General features: G+C 35.1%; 1 protein-coding gene across 1 annotated transcript in view; it reads left to right on the top strand.

Annotated features, from left to right (window-relative positions):
* LOC132325728 (adhesion G protein-coupled receptor B3-like) overlaps positions 1–23,563 on the top strand; it is a 155,369-nt gene that overhangs the window by 59,477 nt on the left and 72,329 nt on the right. Inside the window, exons 8-11 of the mRNA XM_059843306.1 lie at positions 2,393–2,539; positions 3,269–3,344; positions 12,130–12,232; positions 18,119–18,162. Coding sequence (XP_059699289.1) covers positions 2,393–2,539; positions 3,269–3,344; positions 12,130–12,232; positions 18,119–18,162 — 370 coding nt within the window. The remainder of the gene's footprint in view (positions 1–2,392; positions 2,540–3,268; positions 3,345–12,129; positions 12,233–18,118; positions 18,163–23,563) is intronic.

The following is a 23,563-nucleotide window of genomic DNA, read 5'->3' as shown; positions in this document are numbered from 1 at the left end:
TGGAATACTCTAGTGACAGGTCACCATCACCCTTTGTGCCTGACCTGTGAGCCAGTTGCTCACCCATCACATGATGTGTTTATCCAGCCGAGTGCTGGACATACTGTCCAGAAGGATTCTGTAAAAGACAGGATCAAAAGCTTGACTGAAATCCAAGAAGATCGCATCTACTGGCTTCCCTTGATCAGCTAGGTAGGTTACCTTGTCATAAAAAGGAGGTCAGGCTTGATAAGCAAGACTTTAACTTGATTGTAAGTAAAAAAACTTTTCTGAACTATGAATGGGAATATATAGGATCATAGAATCATTTAAGTTGGAAAAGAGCTTCAAGATCATTGAGTCCAACTGTAAACCCAACACTGCCCAATAAACACATATATTTATATTTTTTTCCTTATTAAGTCAAAGTTTTAGGTTTTATGCTTTGCTTTTGTTATTCATCACCTAAACAATAACAAATATTTTGGAATTTTTCGTTCTGGGTATTGTTTAGGTGCCATGATAAATGGCCCTATTTAAAATACAGAGAAAGACAGAGTACAGAAAGTGCTATCCTAGACCCTCACCATTTATCCAGTCCTAAAGTGGTTTTCTGTTTTGCAGAGTGGATTCCATTGAATAACATTGATTTCCTATTTCAATAAAAGGAACTGTCATCCAAAAGGGGAATGAAATATTAAGGCTCTACTATCTAATTAGATAGATAGCTAGATAGGTAGAAGCACCAATAAATACTGTGCAAATAAAAAAACCAGCCCAATTTTTTCTTATACAGGCTGTATTTAATTTTGAAAACTAAATAACTGTTAGTTTAATTTTATTTATGGGAAAAATAAAATTATTTTTAAATTTTAAGACCTATTGGAAAAAATCAATTTTTACAATGGTAATATATTCTGTATAACCACTGATTGCGTGTGAAAGCACGCAATCCATTTTATGCCCCAGTAATTCTGAAACACCTGAACTCTATTCCCTCCACACACCACCTTAAAATTCACAAGACTAAGCATCCCCTTAGTTCTGGGAATGGATTTGGCAATTGCAGCCTGGAGGGGATTGTAACTGGCATTATAAAGCCCTCATAGTTTCATAATAGAAAGTTTGAAACAACCTGAAATACAGCCTCATTAATGTGATTCTGTATACATAACCAGTCTAATTTGAAAATAAGTCAGTTATTAAGGAATATATTTGTAGAGTTAATCTTGTTAACTTTATAATTTTACACTTCTCTTGGATTTGAATTACAGTTTTCTTTCAAATAAAAAGTTCTGATGAGACACCTAATGGTTTTCTACTTTAATTTTGCTGTTCTGCTTGTTTTTACAGCTGTTCCCCACCGTATTTATATTTAACCCCCTTGCAGAGTCCTTGCACTGAAATCATTAGGCAGATCAAAGTATAGTCCTGATATCTAAACTCTTCCACCTACAATTAGCCTCTGCATAAATTGATTAGGAAGGGCATTGCACAGGAAATGGCTATCAATGTGGCTTACATTAAGAATGGAGCCGGGCTCCAAGTGTGGTGTTTGTCATCTCTCTGACTGTGTGTAAAAACTTGCAGCCCTGTCAATTCCTTTAAAGTAGTTTTAGTCTTACTAGACACTGACCGTTGCCATGGAGTTGTACTTTGATTTCACAGCTAAGCTGAAACTGATTTCCAGGAGTTAGAAAACAGGGAAAAAAACAGAATGAGTAAACCAAATTCCAAACTGACTGTTATTAGATTTGACACCTATTTCTTCTGTCTTGATATATCTGTTATAGACATAACACTGATGTTGTTTGGGTATTGGTGTTTTTCAGAGGAAAAAAATATAATAAGAGTTCAGAATGGAGATTATTCTTTCAAGAAAAAAAATTAGGTGCTAGACTGCTTTACTTTACTTTGTATGAAAACAAGGTATTTTAATATGTTAATCTCCTTAATGGATCTATCTTGAAATTGTGCCTGTATGGAGGATAAAAGTTCTTATATTGCTTCATTAGCCTGTATCTAGAAGTTATGTTTCCCAAAGCAATTTTAAGCATCCTCTTACTTTTATTGTCACATTTGATCATTTTAGAATTTGCTCTGAAGACACAACAAGGTCTTTACGTGTGAATTTCAGGGTATAAACCGGTACATTCAATAATCCCTGTTAAGAAATTTAATCAGAATCTGACTGAAAAATGCTACAATCAATACCACACAAATAATCCATAGTAGAACTGCATAATAAACAGAAGAATATGCTTTCTGAGCCAGTTATTGTCCCATGAATTCCTGCTTTACTTGAAATGTGTCATTAAAAGTTTCATTATTGCTGTACTGTTGTCACTCTATGATGCTTTAACATACAAAACACAATTTCAAATTTATATGATTTTATGATTTCTCTTACTAGTGGCTAGCATTCAGAAGCTTCCTGCTGCATCTGTTTTAACTGACATCAATTTCCCAATGAAAGGAAGAAAAGGAATGGTTGATTGGGCACGAAACTCAGAAGACAGGGTTGTCATTCCAAAAAATATCTTCACTCCTATGTCAACAGGTAAAAAAGCATATCAGCATGTGAATTTTCTATTAGCTTTTGCAAGGCAACTGTGACTCTGTCTCATGGGATCGCTGTATAATATGAGAGTGGTACTTTTATTCCTCTTCAAAAGAAATAGAGTACTCATAAGTATATCCTAGAGAGAAATGAATGGGCTTAATTTCAGCACCTTGAACAAAAAGTGCTGCATAAATCCTAGACATTATTTTCTACACCAAAGAAACAATGATTTACTTAGTTATTGTGCATGAGATTTAATCTGTTTGATATGAGGTGAGCTGAAGTGCAGCTCTGCTGAACCCCCTAAAGCTGCTGGGTTCCAGCAGACAGTCATTCCAACCTAACTCTTACCAAAGGAAGCTCAGCAGGCAAATTAGCCTGACTTCAGGTACAATTTATAAATATCATTTCAGTGCAGATCTCTGACATTAGAGAATTTACAGACGTTCTTTGAGAATGTTTAATTATAAATGTAAATGAGCTAGAATGCATGTCAGCATACAATGACGGATTTTTTTGAAAATGTGATTTTTGATGGTTTAAATCTTTTGATAGGCTCCTGAGAGTGCTACATTTTTATGACAGACTTCTAGGAGATAATTCAAAATTATGATGGTTTATTTAAAATAATTTTTTTATTGCAAAGATAAATGATATTCAGAGGTTTTTATGCTGATGAAAACTTGAGAAAGAGAATATTAAAATGTTTTTCCTTACTCTTTTCAGAACTAGATGAATCAACTGTATTTGTACTTGGAGCAGTGCTATACAAAAATTTAGAACTCATTTTGCCCACTTTGAGGTAAGAAATTTCATAAATAAAATATGAATTGAACTATTTCAGGATAATAAATATACTATAGGTCAGAATAAAAGCAGTCAGTCAAGGCTATTTGCATATTAGTGCTGCTGGATTTTTTTTTTAATTATATTTATAAGGTTTATGCCTGTATTAATCTTTTATTCATGATTACTTACTTGTATGATAGAAGTAGCCTTTTCATCAAATTGCCTTAACTTGTATTTTATGTAATCTATATAAAACTTAATTACAGAAATGTTTGATCAGAAGTATATGCAGTGATGTACATTAATGCTCAGGCCACTTGTGCTTCAATCTACTGTTTGTCCAGTGGGTACAAATGGTCTTGTAATGACAACATAACTTGGTATACTAAAGTTGTCTGCTCTACTTCTACAGACATCTCTAGCAGTAGTTTTCCAAATATTTTTTCAGTGCAAATTGTATTCAGAATGGACAGCAGTGCTATAGAGAAGATCTGTTTTAGAAACAAGACATGCATGTGCTGAGCAACTGGAGTGTATCGGTTTTGTGGGCCATACACATACAAAAAGATATAGGAAGGACTATTGTTTCACTGTTTTCTTTCTGTACTTGCCAAAAGACAATTTGGAAATAAATATTTCACCTCTTCTTTTCTAATTACCAGTTATGATAATTTCAATAATTATATTATTTTATATGATCCTGGTCTTTTAATGCCCTTTTACAGTGCAAGAAGCACATGCAGATTGTGTCAAAATAGGTGCTAATGAGTTCACAATAATTAGAAAAGATAGTAATAAGGAAGCCACCAGATCACTATTCTACTTAGCCAAGACGTCAGGATTTGAAACAAGGAATGGAAAAGCAAGAGGTTTTTGCCACAATCTCTCTGAAAACAAAAAAAGGCAAATTCCTAAGAAAATTGAAAAACTACTTCCTAACAAAGTTTCAATGTGCTGTGCAATGAGGAGCTGTAACTTAGGGACAAAAATGTCTCTGAGGTAGAGCACAATTTGAACAGTGATGTCCTGACAGGACACCTGGAAGCCTGGAAGTGCTGGCAAGGGCCATCTGTGCTTAAGGCATGATATAAATGACGGCTCGTCCTCTTCTGAAGTGTCACTAAGCATTTCCCATTTGTTATACCAGTTTCTCAAATTAGCCAGGAAGGAAGAGATGTTTGTAAAAGATTTTTTTTACCCCATACTCAAAGAATCATGACAACTGGCTTATTGGAGTTAGTTCTTTTTGGTAGACCTTAGGAAAAATCTCTCAGTCCTAGGAAAGCATCCATACGGCCATGTGCTTTTTAGATCTTTACATTGTAAACTGCAGTCTATGATCATGCCTTTTCAGCTTTCACATGTCAATAGTTTTAATTTACAGAAAAAAAGGTGTGAATTTTAAATTCTGAATATTTGCTTATATAAAAGTCTTTCAGGGCTCTTCTTTCATCCATTAAGAAGGTGAAGTTGATATGCCTTATTGGATTTTCCTAGGAACAATACCATACCAAGTAGTGGGAACAAGGGCAGAACAGGGACATAAAGTGTAGCAATGTAAACACTATGGATTATGGGTGTTTTTTGGTTCCCAATTTTTTTGCTTTTGTCTGTTCTGCTTTCAGCTGGTTACTTATTTAAAATGCAAATTTAACCATTTCTCTATACAGTTCAGTTCACAGATAGGTTTTGTGACTTACATTACCAAAATGGTCTAATAATCTATGGGTATCTATTAACAAATGAAGTCTTTAGAAATTCAAAAACAAAGGTATTCTACTTTGCCTCTGAATTTGTTCAGTATTATTTGAATCTAATTCTCAGATGCCTGTGAAACGGAAACTAGCACTATTACCTTCTCTTATGTATGTGAATGAGGAATCAAAGTAATTATTAGTCTGTGATATAAAAATATAAAACATACCCAGGTATCTCTTATGTCTTCTTTGTTTTGGAATATAGCATTTTGCATTTCCTTAATGAAAAACATTTCTTATAATGAAGCTAGACTGAAACTTTAGCTTACATCTCTTACCTCATTGGGAAGTGTATCATGCTGGATTTCTTTGCCCATGGCAGTCATATTCAAAATATGATCTCATGGCCATAAAATGGTACCTCAAAAAAGTCACAATTTCAAACTACTTTCATAGAAGTATAGTATTGAAAGGTTTGGATTGGAATGGGCCTCCAAAGATCATCTAATTCTAACTTCCTGCCATGGGCGGGGCTACTTTCCACTAGACCAGGCTGCTCAGAGCCCCATCCAGCTTGACTCAGAACACTTGTAATGACAGGACTTCCACAGCTTCTCTGAGCAACCTGTTCCAGTGTCTCAACACCCTCATAAAAAAATTTCTTCCTTTTGTGTAATCTACATCTATCCCATTTCAGTTTATAGCCTTTTTGCCTTGCCCTATCCATACAGATATTGGTAAAAATATCTTTATCTTAGGTCTTTGTCTTAGGCCCTCTTTAAGAATTGAAAGCCTGCAATAAGGTGTTCAATGGAGCCTTCTCTTCTCCAGGATGAAAAACCTCAGCCCTCTGAACCTTTCCTCATAGGAGAGATATTCCAGCCCTGTGGTCATTTTCATGGCCCTCCCCTGGACCTGCTCTAACACTTTCATGCCTTTCTTGTGCTGGGAGTTTCACAGATGGACACAGCGCTCTAAGTGATGTCTCACAAGAGCAGAGTAGAGGCACAGAATAACCTTCCTCACCCTGCTGGCCATGCTTCTTTTGATGTAGCCCCCATTGCCAGCTCGTGTTCAATATTTCATCTACAGTATCCTCCAGTATGTCTTGACAGGCTGCTCTCAATCCCTCTGTTCTCTAGACTGTATTGATACCAGGGATTGCTTCAGCCCAGATGCAGGACCTTTCAGTCAGCTTTGTTGAACTTCCTGAGTTTGCATGGACCTGGCTCTCAGGCCTGTGAAGGTTCATGTTGATGGCATCACTTCCCTCCAGCATGTCGACCACAGTGTAGTGTCATCTGAAAACTTGCTGAAGGTGCCCTCGATCCTTTTGTCAATGAAGATACTCAGTACTATTGAATGCATTTTAACACATTCAGATATTTTAATGTTCATTCAGATCGAATGTCAGCAAAACCTTTGATACTGTCTCCCATGGCATTCTCCTGAAGAAGCTGGCCACCCATGGCTTGGACAGACACTGTTTTCACTAGGTAATAAACTAGCTTGGATTTCCAGGCCTGGGCTGGTGGAATGGTACTACGTCAGGTTGAGAACAGTTGCTAGTGGGGCTCCCCAAGGCTCAGTATTGTGGCCAGCCCTATTTGATGACTGCATTGATGATCTGGATGAGGGGATCTAGTGCACCCTCAGTAAGTTCACAGATGATACAAAGTTGAATCTTGATCTACTGGAGGTTATGAAAGTTCTGCAGATGTATCTGAGCATGCTGGATCAATGGGCTGAGGCCAAATGTATGTGATTCAACAAGGCCAAGTGCTGGCTCCTGCACTTGGGTCATAAGAACCCCATGCAGCACTACAGGCTGGGGCAGAGTGTCTGGAAACCTACCTGGTGGAAAAGGGCCTTGAAGTGTTTGTTAATAACACTGAACATGAGCCACCAGTGTGCCCAGGTGGCCAAGAAGTCCAGTGACATCCCAGCCTTTATCAGCAATAGTCTGACCAGCAGGACCAGGGCAGTGATTGTTTGCTTGTACTCTGACTTGCTCCCTGACGAGGCCCCATCGCAGATCCTGTGTTCAGTTCTGGGCCCCTCACTACAAGAAGGACACTGAGGTGTGACTCCAGGGAAGGGAAACAGAGATGGTGAAGGGTTTGAAGCACAGTTCCTGTGAAGAGAGGATGTGGGAATTGGGTTTGTTTAGCCTGGAGAAAAGGAGGCTCAGGGGTTCCCTTTTCATTCTCTACAACTTCCTGAATGGAGTTTGTAGCCAGGTGGGGGTTCAGCTCTTCTCATAGGCAGTTAGCAACAGGACAAGAGGAAAAGGCCTCAATCCCTTCCATGGGAGGTTCAGGTTGGTCATCAGGAACAATTTCTTCATTGAAGGGGTGCTTAAGCATTGGAATAGGCTTCCCAGGGAGGTGTTGGAGTCCCTAGACCTGGATGTATTCAATAAATTACTGGATGTGGCACTTAGTGCCATGGTCTTGTTGACAAGATGGTGACCAATCAAAGGTTGGATTTGATGATCTATGGAGTCTTTTCCAACCAAGTGATTCTGTGATGCTGGTGATTCTGTAAATTGAAATTGGAAAAAAAAGCTGCAGCTTTGGTTAGTGCTGAATTTGTTGAGTTCTTACATTCTGTGAAAATTTGAACTGACATGCAGGTTTTAAAGTGATATTTATTACGGTTTGTTTTTTATTATTTTACACTTGTTTGGGTAAATGAATGAAGGCTTCTGTATATCCCACTGCATTTGGAAAAGGTTTATTCCAGTTAGCTCACATTTTGCAATGAAAAAATATCTTACACAGGTTTATATCAGCTACTCTTTGTACTAATCTTGCTTAACTGAAATAAATATTATCATAATAACCATATGAGTGCTGAACACAATTAAATGCTTCATTGCATTACTGTTGTCTGTGGAGCTAGCATCATACAATGCAAAGAAACATAACATCATCTCTTTTTAATATGATGCCTGGAAGTGTACAACACAGGGATTAAAAAAAGCATTCTGGATAAATATCTTATGTGATGATTTTCTATGTAAAATGACAGTTAAATATATAGCAAGAGTGAGAACAAAGATGAAAAAAACTAAACCAAGGTAAAATAAGTAAAATGATCTCATGATTGAGTTTGAAGGCCACATCATTTACACCCGATAACCTAATAATAAAGGTGATTTCCACCAGCTGCAGTTAGATATTTAGAAAGCTTTACCAGTTCCCATGTCATTTCAGTTCCTGGATTTACAGGAGTTAGGGTGGGAATAAAGAAAATATTTGGTTATAGTTTCCAGTAGAATAAAGATGACATGCATTCCAATACATTCCTTAATTTTATCACTCGGAGATATGCAAACTTCTGCATCATCACAAGGAACTGCTTCTTAAAAATAAACAAGCAAACAAAAATCTCAGTATATCTTTAGGGAAAGTCTTTCAAAATACCTAACCACAGAATCCCAATCTGCTACATCACAGGTGTTCTGTGAGTAAAATGAAGATTTCATTATCTAGAGCAGCCTATACAATATATTTCACAAAATCCAAAATGAGCTGTATTTTACCATATGTGTTTGATTTTTCTCAGTTTTACTAGCATAGAGTCTACTGAAAATTACTAAACAGTGTGAGATGGGAACTTGCTACTGCATTAATATAGAAGTTTTTGGACTTGTGTTTAATCCTACTGGTACATGTACATTCAGAGAATTTTGCCATGAATATTTAAATGAGAGTTTAGGGAAACAAAAAGAAAAGGTTCTTCCTTATTAAAATAGAATAATGGGGTTTTTTTCCATGCACAAGTAAATAATCTACATCTGAGTCTATTTCCTAATATATTTTGCTGCATTGCACTGTTCTTGTAATGTCTTACAGATTTTTTCATAGCAGATATTGAAATATCGAATGTTTTCAGAACTCTAGACTGAGTATTATTTCCATAGCTCTTGCACCCTTGAGCACATTTATGTTATTGTTAGGTTCACAGAAAATTGATTCTCAGTACAATACTCATCTAAAAGATATTATCTATAATTTCTCTCTTGAGCACTCTGAAGGAATACATTGCATATTGCCATAATGTAAGATAGTTTTTAACTTTTCCTGTAAGAAATAAGAACAAAAAATAATCAATGATTTTGCTGTATCAAGTAGGTTTTTTTCCATCCCTAAAACAGTCACCATAAATTTCCTGCTAAGATTTTCTTCACTGAAATGTTCTTTGCCCCCCATTTGAAATGTTGTTTCTAACTCTGAACTTCAGGGGCTGTACAAACAAAAAGGGCCTTAAATTTCTTTGGGTCAGCTTTGTTAGACTAAGGATGTACCTCAGACAGGCTTTTATTGCATCACATTACAGATTTAGCATCCATAATTTTTCTGTAATGCATACAACTTTTACACATTGATCTATCACTTCGATCATGCTGTCTTGGAATAACAACATGCCTTATTCATAAGTTCATTTTTCTTAAGTAACAGATTCATTCTAAAAAGAGAAGACAACATGAATTTCATACCACATACGATCAATATGATTTCCCTTATATAAAAGAATATGCTCAAAATATATATACCCTGATAGGAAAACAGCTTAATCAAATAACTCTTTTATTAATATCATTATTAACTCATGTCAGAAAAATGCTCTAGGAAACGAGCTCTGCCAGGAAAGCTCATTTCATGAGCTTTTACTCCATCACTTTGCTATCTTGAATCTTCAAGGATTTATTCAGCCATAGTTTCCAAGAAATTTAATAGATTGTTTTTGAATAATTTGTTTCAAAACTTAAGCCTGATGAGCATCTTTCTGGACAGTCAGCTGAGCATCATCCTATGAAACTTAATTTCTCATTAAAGTTGAATTTTAGATTATTTTTGATGAAGGAGAAGGAGCTAATGGTAGAGTCACTCTCCATAATAAAAAAGCTGTAATATAATACACTTTCCCAAGAAGGGTGAGATGGATCATTCTATTCTATGTCATTCACAACATAAGAGGGACTGAAACTAAAATATCCAAGGACATTTTGTAAAAGCCAATTACTTAAATTCCTGGATAAGTGTTCTCAAAACTAGGCTGTTGTTTACAAAAAATATCTTTAACAGAGATAGCAATGGCACTGCCCCAGTGGTTTTGAGATTTTTTTCAAATTTTTGAAATTTTTTTGACTACAAAGCTTCAAGCCTTAATTTAGAGGCATCTTAATATGCGATGTGAGTTTAGACTGTACTTTAGAATATACTTGATGGATTGTATTCTTCCAGGGACTGTCCAAGCAGTTAAATATGAAATATGCAAGTAAGCATTCAGCCCAGACAGGAGAGTGATGAGGGATGCAGTTCTCATTTCACAGTGATATAGGCAGTTATATTTATTTTCTTGTGAAACAGTTTGCTAGGGGCTCTTGAGAATGTAAGGGGATTGGTAGAGTTTTAATGAGACTGAGGTAAAATGACTGTACTGATGTTACAAACTAGGTACTTAGTTGTGCCTTCAGATCTTGCCCCAGAACAGTTAGAACTGTACCAAAATGAGATAGACCAAGGAAAATGTTTTCAATCACAAAGACTAACTGTAAAAGAGTACTGAGGTAGCAGTATTTGCAATAGTTTGCATGAATTTCCAAAATTGACATAATCTCTGAATTTTCTCTTGCCATGAGAAATCACGTTTTGTATTTATTTGGAGTTTTATTGGGTGGGGGAGGGGGTAGTTCTATTTTAATTATTATAGATATTCAGCTACTGTAATTCCACAGAATGCTCTGAAAATTAGCTAACTTTAAATTTTAACCTGATAGATACTTTTTTGTCAATAATGTGCAAGATTTTAAAGTTTAACCAAAGCAAAGAGATAGGAATTAAGTCAAATATAAAGTCAGTTCCATTATATTTACAATATGTGATTTGGCTGAGTAAAATTGGACTAGAACTCATACCTTGCCCCAGAAGTACAATTTCATTCCTTGTGCTGAATGAAATGCCTGCTGAGCTAAGTTTCTATCACGGTAGCCATGGCAATTCCTGTTTCAATGATCCAGCAAAATGGAATTCTCTCCTAAACACAAACTCCCTAGAGAAAAGAAGCAATTAAACAACAACAGAAGCAAACAAATATTTATACTGTCTATTATAATTACATCTAAACTGTTTTGTTTCTTCTTTGATAACATCCTGTGATAACATCCTTTGATAACATTTCTGTGAGGTGTGGAAAGCAGCATTACACACAAAGTAAATACCATAATGATCACCAGAAACAGTCAGGCTGATAACTGATGGTCATTCTAGACCTGATGGGGTCATAAGAAGCAAGGGTCTCAGATATGAACGTGTCAGCATGTCTTTATGGCTGTATTAGCATAACCTTGGCATTACTAGGTTTGTCCTGGAAAGGTTGCTATGATACATAGCAATTCACATTTTACATGAAAAAATAAATTATTAGAAAAATTGACAGAAAGTTATTATTCTGCATAACCTGGTACAATAACGTAAGACCAAATCTAATCTCGCATATGAGAAAAAATTCATTTATTTTGGCAGGATTTCAGTCAAGGCACAATTGTGGTTTAAATTCTGAGCAGTATTTAGCTGATGAAGTTGGCCACTCATATACCAAATACAATTTTTTTAGAATTGGGAAAAGGTATGTTTTTTTCATGAGCACAGAATCAACAGAACTGTACAGTCTCCCATTGCACTCATCCATCTTCACAATCCTACCCTTAACAGTCAGAAAAAACCCCAGCACAGCACTTGGGAAGAAAAATGACTGTCTTTTATAAAACATATCTAGTAGGTCTGTGTTGAAAGAAGTAGATGAGATACACACATACATGCATAGAATGTTTGTGTCATCAATGCATTCTTCTAATTAATAAATAGTAATTTAAGGAATTTCAGTTCTGCATCATTGGTGCTTTTCAGTCTTCAGCGTGTTGAGTGCAGATGGAAATAAGTGTTTTTACCACTTTCAACAAATTATATTCTTCCTTAATATCTGTCAACTAAAGTCACAGAAAATACCTGATGAAATCCTAAGATGTAGTATTAGAAGTCTCCTTTAACCTTATGAACACTTAAATTTTCCATTTTTTGCATTTTCTTACAGGAATTTTACAGTTGTTAATTCAAAAATCATTGTTGTTACTATACGACCTGAGCCTAAAACTACAGATTCTTTCCTGGAGATAGAACTGGCCCACCTGTCTAATGTAAGTACACAGATAGTTGATATTCTTTTACAAGAGTATTTGCCAAATCACATGAGAGAAAAATGGTGTTGTTTTAAATATCAGGTAATAAAAAGCAGTTTAACTTCTAAAATTTAAGCCCAGGAACAGTGTAACTGTCTTTGAAAGGAACGTGTACTTATTTCATACATCCATATAAACAAAACAAAATTAATTGCCGTTTTGTGAATTGTTGAGGGTTTTTGTTAAACAGGAATTTCTAGTGAATAGTTTCCATTAAATGAAGTCATGGTTACAATTGAAAATGTATTATTGTACTGCCTTCTTAACCTTTTGCTCCCTGCATAGGTCATAGAGCTACAATAGTTCTTCAGGCCCTTTCTTCCTTTCTTTCATTATTTTACAGAAGCCAGTTTTTACTTAACCCATTGTAGCATACTGAAAAAATGCTTGGGGTCCAGTTTAGCTTATAGTCTTCATAAATGCCTGAGATTTTTTGGGCAATCATTTAAATTCTATACATTTCAGACTTTAATCTCACATTAAAAAGATTATAAATGTGAAAAAAAAAGGACTTTATTTCCAAATATATGAAGAAATAAGGATTTTTTTATTCTTTCTGTTTTTAGCAGTCTCCCAGTGCTCACACGGAGAATAAAATACATCTTTTTTGGAAAATTTTTGTCATATACTATACTGGGAAAATAATGTTAAATAGCAAGCATGGGGCTAATTTATGTGAAGGCACAATATATAAACTCTCTCTGTTTATGTTGTTAAGAGCTAGCTTTTGCTTTGAATAAAGTCATAAAGATTCAGTTAAAAGAGGCAGTTACTCAAGCTTTTGAAAATAGTATTGGTATGCAAAAATCTTTAAAGCTGTAATTTTTAAGTTCAAACCAGTTACTCAAGTGGTCATATAGATACAATGCACCTAGAGAAGTTCCAAATATTTCATTCAGTAGCAAAATTTAAGCAGTGAGTCTGGTCAAAAGTATGAAGAAATCTTTTTGAACTCTAGATCTTCCACTAACATTTTACTCAAGGTTAGAAAAAACAATTTTGCCATTAATGGTCATTATGACCTGCCATTCAGTTCCCAGAAAAATACCAATGCAAAGAACATCTTATTGCTAGTTTGGCAGAGAAAAAAGAACAGAAGATCATAAGCTGAGCTGACTCATTACCTTTAAACAACATTAAAAGTGTATTGATGAAGAATTGTGTTGATTTGGGGTTTTATGGTCCTCTGTTTCAATTTATTTATAGGATGGTTTAGGACATGTAGATATCATTTTCTGTTTTGTTTTATTTTCTTTCAAACCTAAATTACATTGTCTATATTAGGAGAAACATAACTTTAACATAACTTTTCTTTCTGTCAGATACTTTACTAAAAATATTACAAAATATTTGCTGAAGTAAACACAAATTAATTCTATACATTGGGGAAAACATCAATCACCTTTGAAACAGGCTACTTGTTTTGATTTTACTAAAATCATTATTAAGAAGAATTTATGGTTATCTTCAATGCTAGATTTTATAATCAATTATGTTAACAATGATTGAGGGGGTATTACACACATTGCAGAATATGACATTTATATTTTGAAGCTGAAATCACTACTTGCAAAAGTAACAGGTAAGGTGGCATGAGGGGTAACAGGTAAGAAAAAAATTCTCATGAATTTGGTGACCTGCAAGAAAAGAAGTTTTAAAATTATATAAGAAAATAATACTCATAAGCAATGTATCAGCATTGAAAATATTTCTAGACCAAACACAAGCTAATAAAACAAGCACAACACAGGCAAGAATAGACTAATAAAAGGTTGACCTGCTCACCCCAGAAGGGGAAATTTTAAAAAATTCTTAGAGAGCACTTTCTTTTTCTGTTTTTTTTTCAGTCCTTTTGATTAATTTCCAGAGCAAGTTTTTGCCAAGTTTGAAAGACTTGGAAATTAAACTTCATTGTTACAAAAGATCAGAGACACTGATTGTCACTTTGCTTTGGCAATCTTTCAGTAACAGAATATTAATTAATATTGTATGAGCTCGTGTCTTGACAAAGCAAAACGATAATAACCTTTCCAATACATATCAAATAGTTTCTCTTTTTTTGGTTCAGTTTTTGTCTTATAATCCAGAGAAGCATCAAGTGCTTGGATCAAATTTTCATTCATGCTATATTTATGTAGGATCTCAATACATCTGAATATACAAGTTGGAGTGGCAGATACAATGACAATATATTGCTCCAGAAAATCTGTGAATACAAAATCTGTTATATAATTTTATTATCTTTAAACATTTTGTCACTTGTGTTTAAGACTTAGCCTTCATAATGGAACTTTTTTCCATAAATGGAAATAAAAAAATAAGGCTGTAGATGCACAGAAATAATAATTTGTAAATTTGAGTATTCCTTTAGATAGAATCTAAATCTTTGCTGTAATTTTCCCAGCTGAAAGTAAGGATTTATTCTATTATAATATATTTCCATAGAATGAGCTTTATGTACATACAGCAAGATAAAACCATTGTTAAAATATCTCTAATATTGGAACATTATATATTAATGGCTCACAGATTAAACATTATGTCAGTTAAATAGATTAATTATTAAAGAGAAAATAAAATATGTTCTCTTTCATCTGTTTTTTTTTAATCTCTTAGTGTTATTTTTGTTCTTTCCAAACCTTTTTTCTTACAAATGCTGTTCATTTTATTCAGAACAGTTTGTTTGCAAATTGATTTAATGATGATATTTTAAGCATTTTGTAGAGCATGCCTACCAGTACATAGGAGTGTATCCACACATTTGTTCTTTCACCTCCTTATCTACTGACTAAATTAGGTCGCTAAGATATTATGAAAAAAGATGGGCAAATGGATCATTTAAAAAGAGTTAATATGGCTAATTAAAATCAGGGTTAAAATAACAATTTATTCAAAATTTATAATAATGTCTTAATTTTTTATCCAGTTTTTTAACAAAACTGGAGGATTATCTTTTGGAGGAAGTGCAAACCACAACTGCATGTGCTGTTTGAAATATATTGCATGGTATTTGGATTTGTAGATAAATACAGATATAACAGGGAGCTGACCTGAGTGGAATGTGGGTTGCAATGCATCATTGCTCAGTTGGTTAGAGCATTGTGCTAATAAAAAATACTACCAAGGCCCCATAGGGCCATTCACTCAAGAGTTGGACATGATGATCCTTGTGGACCCCTTTCAATTCAGAATATTCTGTGATCTGTGTTTTAGAGAACGTGATATTTGGTCTTATAAACTGTGAACATGTAGAGGAATAGTGGCCACATTTTTCCAGTAGTTTGATTAAAGGGACACCAAAGCAGTCTTTTAAAAAAATACATCTCAAACAGAATCCTTTTTGCTCTAGACAGAATATGAGCTATCACCTTCTGACAGCACAGAAGTTTACTCCAGGGCCACTGGAATAACGGGCCAGCAGTAGCATAGGACAGGAAGCTTTCAATGTGACTGAAAACCCTGGCTACAAAACACAGTTGGCACAGTGCTGGAACGCTGTCAAAGTTGCCAATCACATCTCAAAAGTTCAGTTGTATATGCCAGACAGAGATACACACACACTCACACACATATGCCCATTTTTGAGATATCCAAATAATGTACAGTAGTGTATAAATCAATGCTACAGCAGTTGAAAACACTAATGAACAGTAGCTGCTTCCTTAGCTGCAGCTGAGGAATTAGCTGGTAAGAGCACTGCCATCACAGACAGCCATGGCTGTTGGGGGCAGCTCTGCAACAGCAGTGCAACATGCCAAGAGGTACCCCAGAAAGGCTGTGAAAAAGGGAGCAACAGATTGAAGGCAAAGAAGCAAACACAGAAACAAGCTCTCTGTGGTCCCTGCAGTGCTTGGAGGGTATTTGATCAAGTATCAAAAGAGGTAGAAGTTCTGAAAGGGTGCTGTGCCCTTGCAAGCAGCTGCTGCTGGTGGAGCAAACCCTCCCACAAGACTTCCTTGTGGAACAGGAGTGATATTTATCCTGCTTTCCATGTTTCTGCCTAATCTCTCATTAGTGACTGCAAAGACCAAACAAACTCTTTCTTTTCATTTAAATACATTTCAAAGAGAGAAAAGCAATTTTATCGTGTTTCAGTTTTCTGCAAAGGTTTTTATTCCCCTCTATTTTGTAGATTTCTTTATAACGGACATTTTTTGCTGAAAGTGGTTTTTTATTCATTCTATTTGCATTGTGGGAATTGCAAGGATGAACTGTATTATGTCCATTGCTGAGAAAGACAAGTCTTAGATCTGAGAGATGCAGAGCCTAACTATGATGCAGCTATGGAAGTATGCAGCTACAGAAGTATGTTTAATATGAGTATAGCTGTATCAGATTTTAAGTAAAACTTCTTCACTTAGACTTACTATACAAATTATTACTCTTTATAAAACTACATTTTAAGGAAAATTTAATTCTGCTCTGATATTCTTTTGTTTCTAATTCTTATCTTTCTATCTCTTAGTCCATCGATGTATCTGAAAGCTCCTGCCAAGTGATGCAGGACCCGGTCTCTGAATCTCAATTACCCTGTTATCCACTGCTTTGTCCTGTGCCCTCTTCCCCTTCCTCTTCTTTATATTATAAATACTTCAGGGGATGGAACATCCTTTATTTATGTTTGTACAGTGCTATGTAAATAGAAAGTGCCATAACTATATGTTGGTTTTAAATATTTATATTCTACTCATAAAATTCAATGCAGTCAGCAAAATACTGAAGTAGAGGTTCAAAAATTCCCTAAATGCCTTTCTCACAAGCACCTCCAGAAGGACCTTTTTTATCTTTGACAAAGAAGTAGATGGAATAATTTAAATATTTAATAGATTTTTACTTTACAGGTTGCCAGGTTTTTCTATAAATAAATCATTTTTAAGAATAAAATATTAAGGTATGCTTTGTTTATATGAAAGTACCTTTATATCTACTGCATCTACACTGTTCTCTAGCATTGACATCCAAAAATAGTGAATTCCACCTGTTTCTTCAAATCACTTATCATTTTTAAAACTGTATTTTTATTCCAAATTTTATATAAATTTTATGTAGTCATGGCTCCTTGGAACATCTAATGCTTATGGTGAAAAGGAATATAGCTTAGTAGTTTTGAATACTTCCAAGTCAATCTGAGTGAATTTTTGTTACACTTCCTAGGCAAAAAAATAAACATAAATAATTTTATAGATTTTTAAATTTCCCAAAAAGTTCTAAATTGTTCAGTGATTTGTAATAAAAATCTTGATTCCTATTCTGTTCTAAATCAAATCAGAAATCTTCCATGGACTTTGAAGAGATGGGAGCCAGTATTGCAATGCTCCACCACAAACAAAAAAACCCTATATTTTGAGCAAAACCTCTGCTGATTGAGGACCTAATTGACAAAACCTTTGGACACTGAATGTAGGGCCTGTGAATCTGAAATCCTGACTTCAAGACAATTTGCCCAACATATGCTTAAAGTTTTTAAAACCATTACTGATTTTGACATCCAAGTTCCTAAGGGGTCTAAAGTTCTTCCTCTAAAAACACCAGAAATATTCAGTCAGGTCTCTTAACAGATTAACTATTATCTCATATTTTACTTCCACCAGGATGTATCAAATAGACAACTTTATGCTTTCCTTATCTAAGCAGAGAATGCACATATACTCTGCTCTGAGGTTCTAGTGCCTTCAAAATATCCTATAAGAATTAACCTTAAGCTTTTGCCATTTCAGTGTCATCAGTTCATCAGAGTATGAGGATGATCTTGTTGGAGGAGACCCAAACAAATTTTTTAGGTCAAGCATGACAAATATTTTTTTACATACAAGTAACTAATAGATCTGTTTGTTTTCTTCTTAGGGCACATTGAATCCCTATTGTGTGCTGTGGGATGATTCAAGAATGTAAGTGACAGATTTTTGCCTCTATTGCTATAGCTCAAATATTACAAAGTACCAAACAATATTTAAATAGTTGGTCAGTAAACGGGTTGATACAAGGGCAGAGAACGTGAACCTTTGACAGACTGGAAGAACTGAATTCTTCAGTCATTTGGCTTCCTTTATGCAGATGTAAAAACTGAAATTTTGCAATATCTCACCAGAAAGAGACTATTCACATAGTTTTAATTTGCTTTTTCAAGGTTAAAATTAGAATGGCTAAGGACTGTAGTTCCTTCATGGTAGTTGCTGGGCAACAGGCAAGTGGATAAACGAGACAACTAAGACTCCCATTTCTATTACTGCAGAGAGAAATACAATTTTCAAGTGTGATCCCCACAGCAATCTTCATTTTGGTTGGTTCAAATTTTCATTTAAGTTTATTAAAATAATAGCTCTATACTAAGCAGTGAAATCTTACTTTTAGTCTTCTACATTTTTTAGTGTTTCCCTTCTATAGCAAAAAATAAAATGTTGCTCTAAGAAAGCAAACTGGTAAAATCCAGTTGTGGTTTAAAATTGATCCCAAGTTTGTGCAGTTGTAATTTGCTGCGTTAATCTTTCACAGTTAATTTCCCATTAAGGTCAAGGTGAACTTTGCATCAATACAGATTAAGTGTTTCAAGAAGGATCCCTAGATGGTTGCCATGTGATTGTTTTTTAAAGATTATGTTGTACTTCTTATCGAGGTATATTATATATCTTATAATACAGACATATCTGCAGTGTTAGAATTGCATGATTTTTGTGATTTTGTGAGTATTTTTATCCTTGAGCTTGGATTTACATCAGCACACTGATGGCTGAGAAACAACATTATAGTACAGAAATGTGAAACTTTGGACATGATACTAGAAATCTTTCCAAATACAAGTGCTACCATGGTCTGTGCCTCTGCAGAGAATCATAATACCATTATTTGCCAGTAACATCATAGTATTCAAATTCCATTAAATATGTGGAATGAAGTGCATACTTCATATTATGCATTATTAGGAGCACATGAAATGCAAAAGATCTGGACAGCATTCTTTGTTTTCTCTTCACAGTATTTTGCTTATACAGGAGTGATACAGTGCTTTGTTTATAATTTTTTGTATGGGTTACTTTCAGTACTGTGTATCTAGAGCACATGCTCTGATGTCACTGTTCCAGTCCAGAATATCACAGGCATATTTGAGTGTAATTAGACTGCTAAAAAAAAACCCCAACACCATGCTGCATATTTAACAATGTGATTAAAATATTTTATTCAGGTATTTGGGTGGAATGTGTGAAATAGTTGCAAACAAATGCATTTTGTGCTTGCCACTTGTTTTGCATTTCTCTTAGTATTTTTTATGGAGACATTCAGTGCTACGTATATGTACTGCTTTCAATATGAATCTAGATTGAAAAGTAAACTTATGAAACATCTAAAATTTACATAAAGTTTACATAAAATAGTCTGATGTTTTGAGGAAGAAACATGTGCTTTTGTGTTCTGAAGGATATCTTTTCTAGGCATATTATTTAATATTAGCTATTGAATATGTTAGAAAATAGGAAAACTGGGGGTGTTCTTGGAGATTTGTCCATTTTTTAAAGTGATATGAGCCCTGAAATATTTCCAATAAGATGTGATGCAGCAAGGTCTACAGGGACACCAGTGAAGCTTGTTATGAAAATGTATGTGTGATATTTTTTGAGAATATGACATTATCCCTTATCAGAATGTGCAAGAGCAAGAGCAAGCTTCAACTTTTTTCATCCATCCCTTTGGAGAATATCTCTTCTGTTAGCTTATTCAAAATTTATTTTCATAGTTTTTGTTATTTTGTTTCTTTTTCCATTTGGACCATTGTATTTGTATTTGGTCAGGAATTTTTCAGAATTTGTACTTTGTGAGTTTTAAATTAGGAAAGCTCTGTAATGCTGAGTCAGTTTCTATCATTATAAATCTAAACAAATAAATATGTAGAGGACTATACAATTAGTTAGGTGCTCATGATTATGTTGGGTTCTTGGTGGCTTGTTTTTTTTTTATTTTTCTACTTTTTTTAAGTCTCAGGAATTAGTTATCTTCACCAGCAGGCAACTGGATTTCATGGATTAATAGCCTAATTCACATTGCAAATCCTACAGAGCTGTGATGTACTCATGTCCTTCCAAACGGGATAATTTTTGCTTAACCAGGATTTGGCAAGCATTTTGGAATAAACCCAACAAAAAGTAGTCTGCTTTAGTTAAGGGTGCTTAACTAATCAATAGTCTGTCATGAGTCAGGTGTTTTAAATTAAGTGGTTTTCAGATGAAAACTGTGTTTGCTTTTATCATTGGTATCCAGCCAGCAACAACCTCTAATGGGTTTTTCCACCTTTTTAGCCACTTCTCCCACACCTTTATCTGCATTGGAAATTCACATTTGGTGAATTATACTCCCTCCACTGATCTTGTCAGTTTAATACTTCTCCAGCAGCAAGGAAGACTTTATCTACCTGGATTTTGGACATGCTTTTCAGAAGATTGAATAATGATTACAGTTCTCTGACTTCCATCCTTGAAAAAAGTTCTCAATATCTGAGATGTTTAATCATACCAGATCATCAAACCTATTCTACTGCCATTGCTATCTGTGACAATTTTGTCATCCTAACTTTGGTAAAAGTAGTTTTCATCCATTCTTTCTATGCAATTTGGTGATTCTTCCCTCTGATTATGTTTTATAAGGCTTCCCATTTATCAAGCTGGCAGCCTTGGGCCCCTTTTGTAGGCATCCAGTCAAATGTATGTACAATATCCAGACAGTGAAACTAAAGAACAAAATAATATGTAATGTATTAAACTAAATCCAATAATGCAATATTTTATTTCAGTTTATTATCCCAAAATATAGAGCACATCTCTCTGTGCTGATTGAAACCAGGCTTTTTTATGATTTCTAGTGCTTCCTTTGATACTTCCAGCTTCCCTACACAAAGCTGGTAGCATCAGTTGTGTGTAAGTGGTGATTTTTCCCCCTCAGAAATGAGTGATAACTTCATTTACTCATTTCAGAAAATGTATTCAGATGTTGCCTTCAGTAAAATCTCAGGATCCTGAATGCTTCTCCATCTAGTTCATAGGAAAATTCTTGAAATATTTTTACTTAACATTCTAAGGAGAAACAATTCAGTTCCTTAAACCAGCTAATCAAAAAAATCAAAAAGGGTTGTGTCTTTTCTCTTTCCATTATCTAGCATGAGCAAACAATCCCTGCTGTCAGGAACTGTTTGTGATACATTAGTTCAGGAGTCTCAGTCCACAAAGAGAAGGAAAAGGAGTTGGTCAGGTACTAGCACTGACTTTCCTACCCTACAGAAGAGATTTTAAAGATTTTAAGATGAAACAAAACTTCAAAGCTTTTCTTTTGTCCTTCCTAGCTTCCTGGAAAGGAAAACAAGAAAGGATAGGGAGGCAGCAAAAACAGTCTCAACCAACAGTTGGGTCATCAGTCCTGGCTGTGTCTCCTCTCAGCCTCCCAAACACTCCCAGCGTCCTCACTAGCATGGCAGCATGAAAAGCAGAAAACGCCTTGGCTCTGTGCAAGCCCTGCTCAGCAATAACAAAAACATCTCTATATTATCAACCCTGTGTTCAGCACAAATCGAAAACATAACTCCATAGTAGCCACTGTGAAGACAATTAATTCTATCCCAGTCAAAAGGAGCACAATGGATCTCTAGCATCTATGAACGTTTGGCCTGACAAAATCAGGCCTAACTATTTGTTTTAGAGGACCCAGCCCCAGGAATCTTTAACCAGGAGCAGAATTCAAAACACAGTAGGAGGCTGGAAAGGTGCCACAGTACTGAATGTGGGAAGTACCTCCCTCACATGCAACCCTCAGCTAACACCACTGCAGTGAGGGCATGGAAGGTGGGGTAGATGTGTGGGGCCACAGAGAGGAAGTGATATCTCACATGGCAGTTTCTAGAGTCTTCAACTGATTAGCAAAATAGTGCAGCTGGTGTTTGTTCTTTTAGAAATATGTTGGACATAATGTGGGCACATGTGCTCTCCACAGGACAGAGTCAGTTGTTGCTAATGTGCTCCACATCTGTATGCAGTGCAACACGACATCTCACAGCACTGGGTAAGGAAAGGGCTTTAGTATTCTGATGCTCTCTCTGCCAGTTGCTGCAGAAGGGTGTCATAGCAGTATGACAGCATTTTATTTGACCATATGTGTGCTCATAATAGTTTGTGCCTGCTGACTATACAGTTGGAAGAAGTACAATGCAATTAGCTGAAATTTTTAATATTGTAAGAATTTTGACCTGGTTCAGTTTCAGATTAGGATAAGTGGTACATCTGCTCTATTTTTTTTCCATATTGCTATGCAAGTTTCCATGGGCAGGGGCTTAGATTTTCTACCCTTAAGCTATATGAAAGAATGAATACCCAAAAATGCAAAATGACAAAATGCATACATTTATATAATTTTTATTACACTTGAGACATATTTTAGCATCCTCTATTAAAGAGGGTTAAAAAAAGTTTACAATTTTTTTTTTATTTACCTCCTACAGCTTTTAATTATTTTTCTCCCATTGTCCCTGGATACAACTCTGTAGAAATAGTCCATTAAAGTAATTCTTCAATACCAATAAAGGAGAGTCTACCAGCTAATTTGCTGCAACTCAGCTTTTCAATATAAACTTGTATGCACGCCATCAAACAACATCTGTATTTTGTTGCCCAGTGGTAAAATTTACAGGGAACACCAATCTGCTATGTCGCTTTTCTCTCCGCTTTGATTTTAAAACTAGCACAACGGACCACTAAAGGTTTAGGTTTTTTTTTTTTTTTTTTGTCCTAGCCTTCAGACCTTTGAAAATAGGTTTGCCAACTCTTAATAACTTTTTTCAAAATGTGTCGGACTAATCATTGAATCATTAGAATATCCCAAGTCAGAATTTTCTTCTGAAAATATTAATAGTAACCTCTCCTTACTTTGTTACTTCACAGTCATATTGCTTTTGTCCCCAGAAAGTTATTGAGGAAGTTGAATGACAGGAAGTATAGTTTGGCAGTACATGCCAGATAAAGCTTTGCTTCTTCCACTGACTGCAGTCAGTCTTGTTGGCCCAGCTTTACAGTCAGACTTTACTCCTGGCACATTTTTCAAGGCAGAAAATTCTCTTTCTATATTAGTTTCTATGCTTATGTTCATTAATGAAGTTGAAAGATGAATGCCTCCTGGAAAACCTGTTTTTATTATGAACTTTCCATACTGGAACCTGTGTAACAGCATACTACACACTGTATTCCTGATAGTCCTACATAAAGACTTGGAAGACTTTACAGAATCATGTTCTTTTTCATTAAAACAGTATGAGAGGAA

This window comes from Haemorhous mexicanus, chromosome 3 (assembly GCF_027477595.1).
Source record: "Haemorhous mexicanus isolate bHaeMex1 chromosome 3, bHaeMex1.pri, whole genome shotgun sequence".
Taxonomy (NCBI): Eukaryota; Metazoa; Chordata; class Aves; order Passeriformes; family Fringillidae; genus Haemorhous; species Haemorhous mexicanus.
The sequence above is the reverse complement of the archived record's forward strand: the minus strand, read 5'-3'. Positions and strand labels throughout refer to the sequence as shown.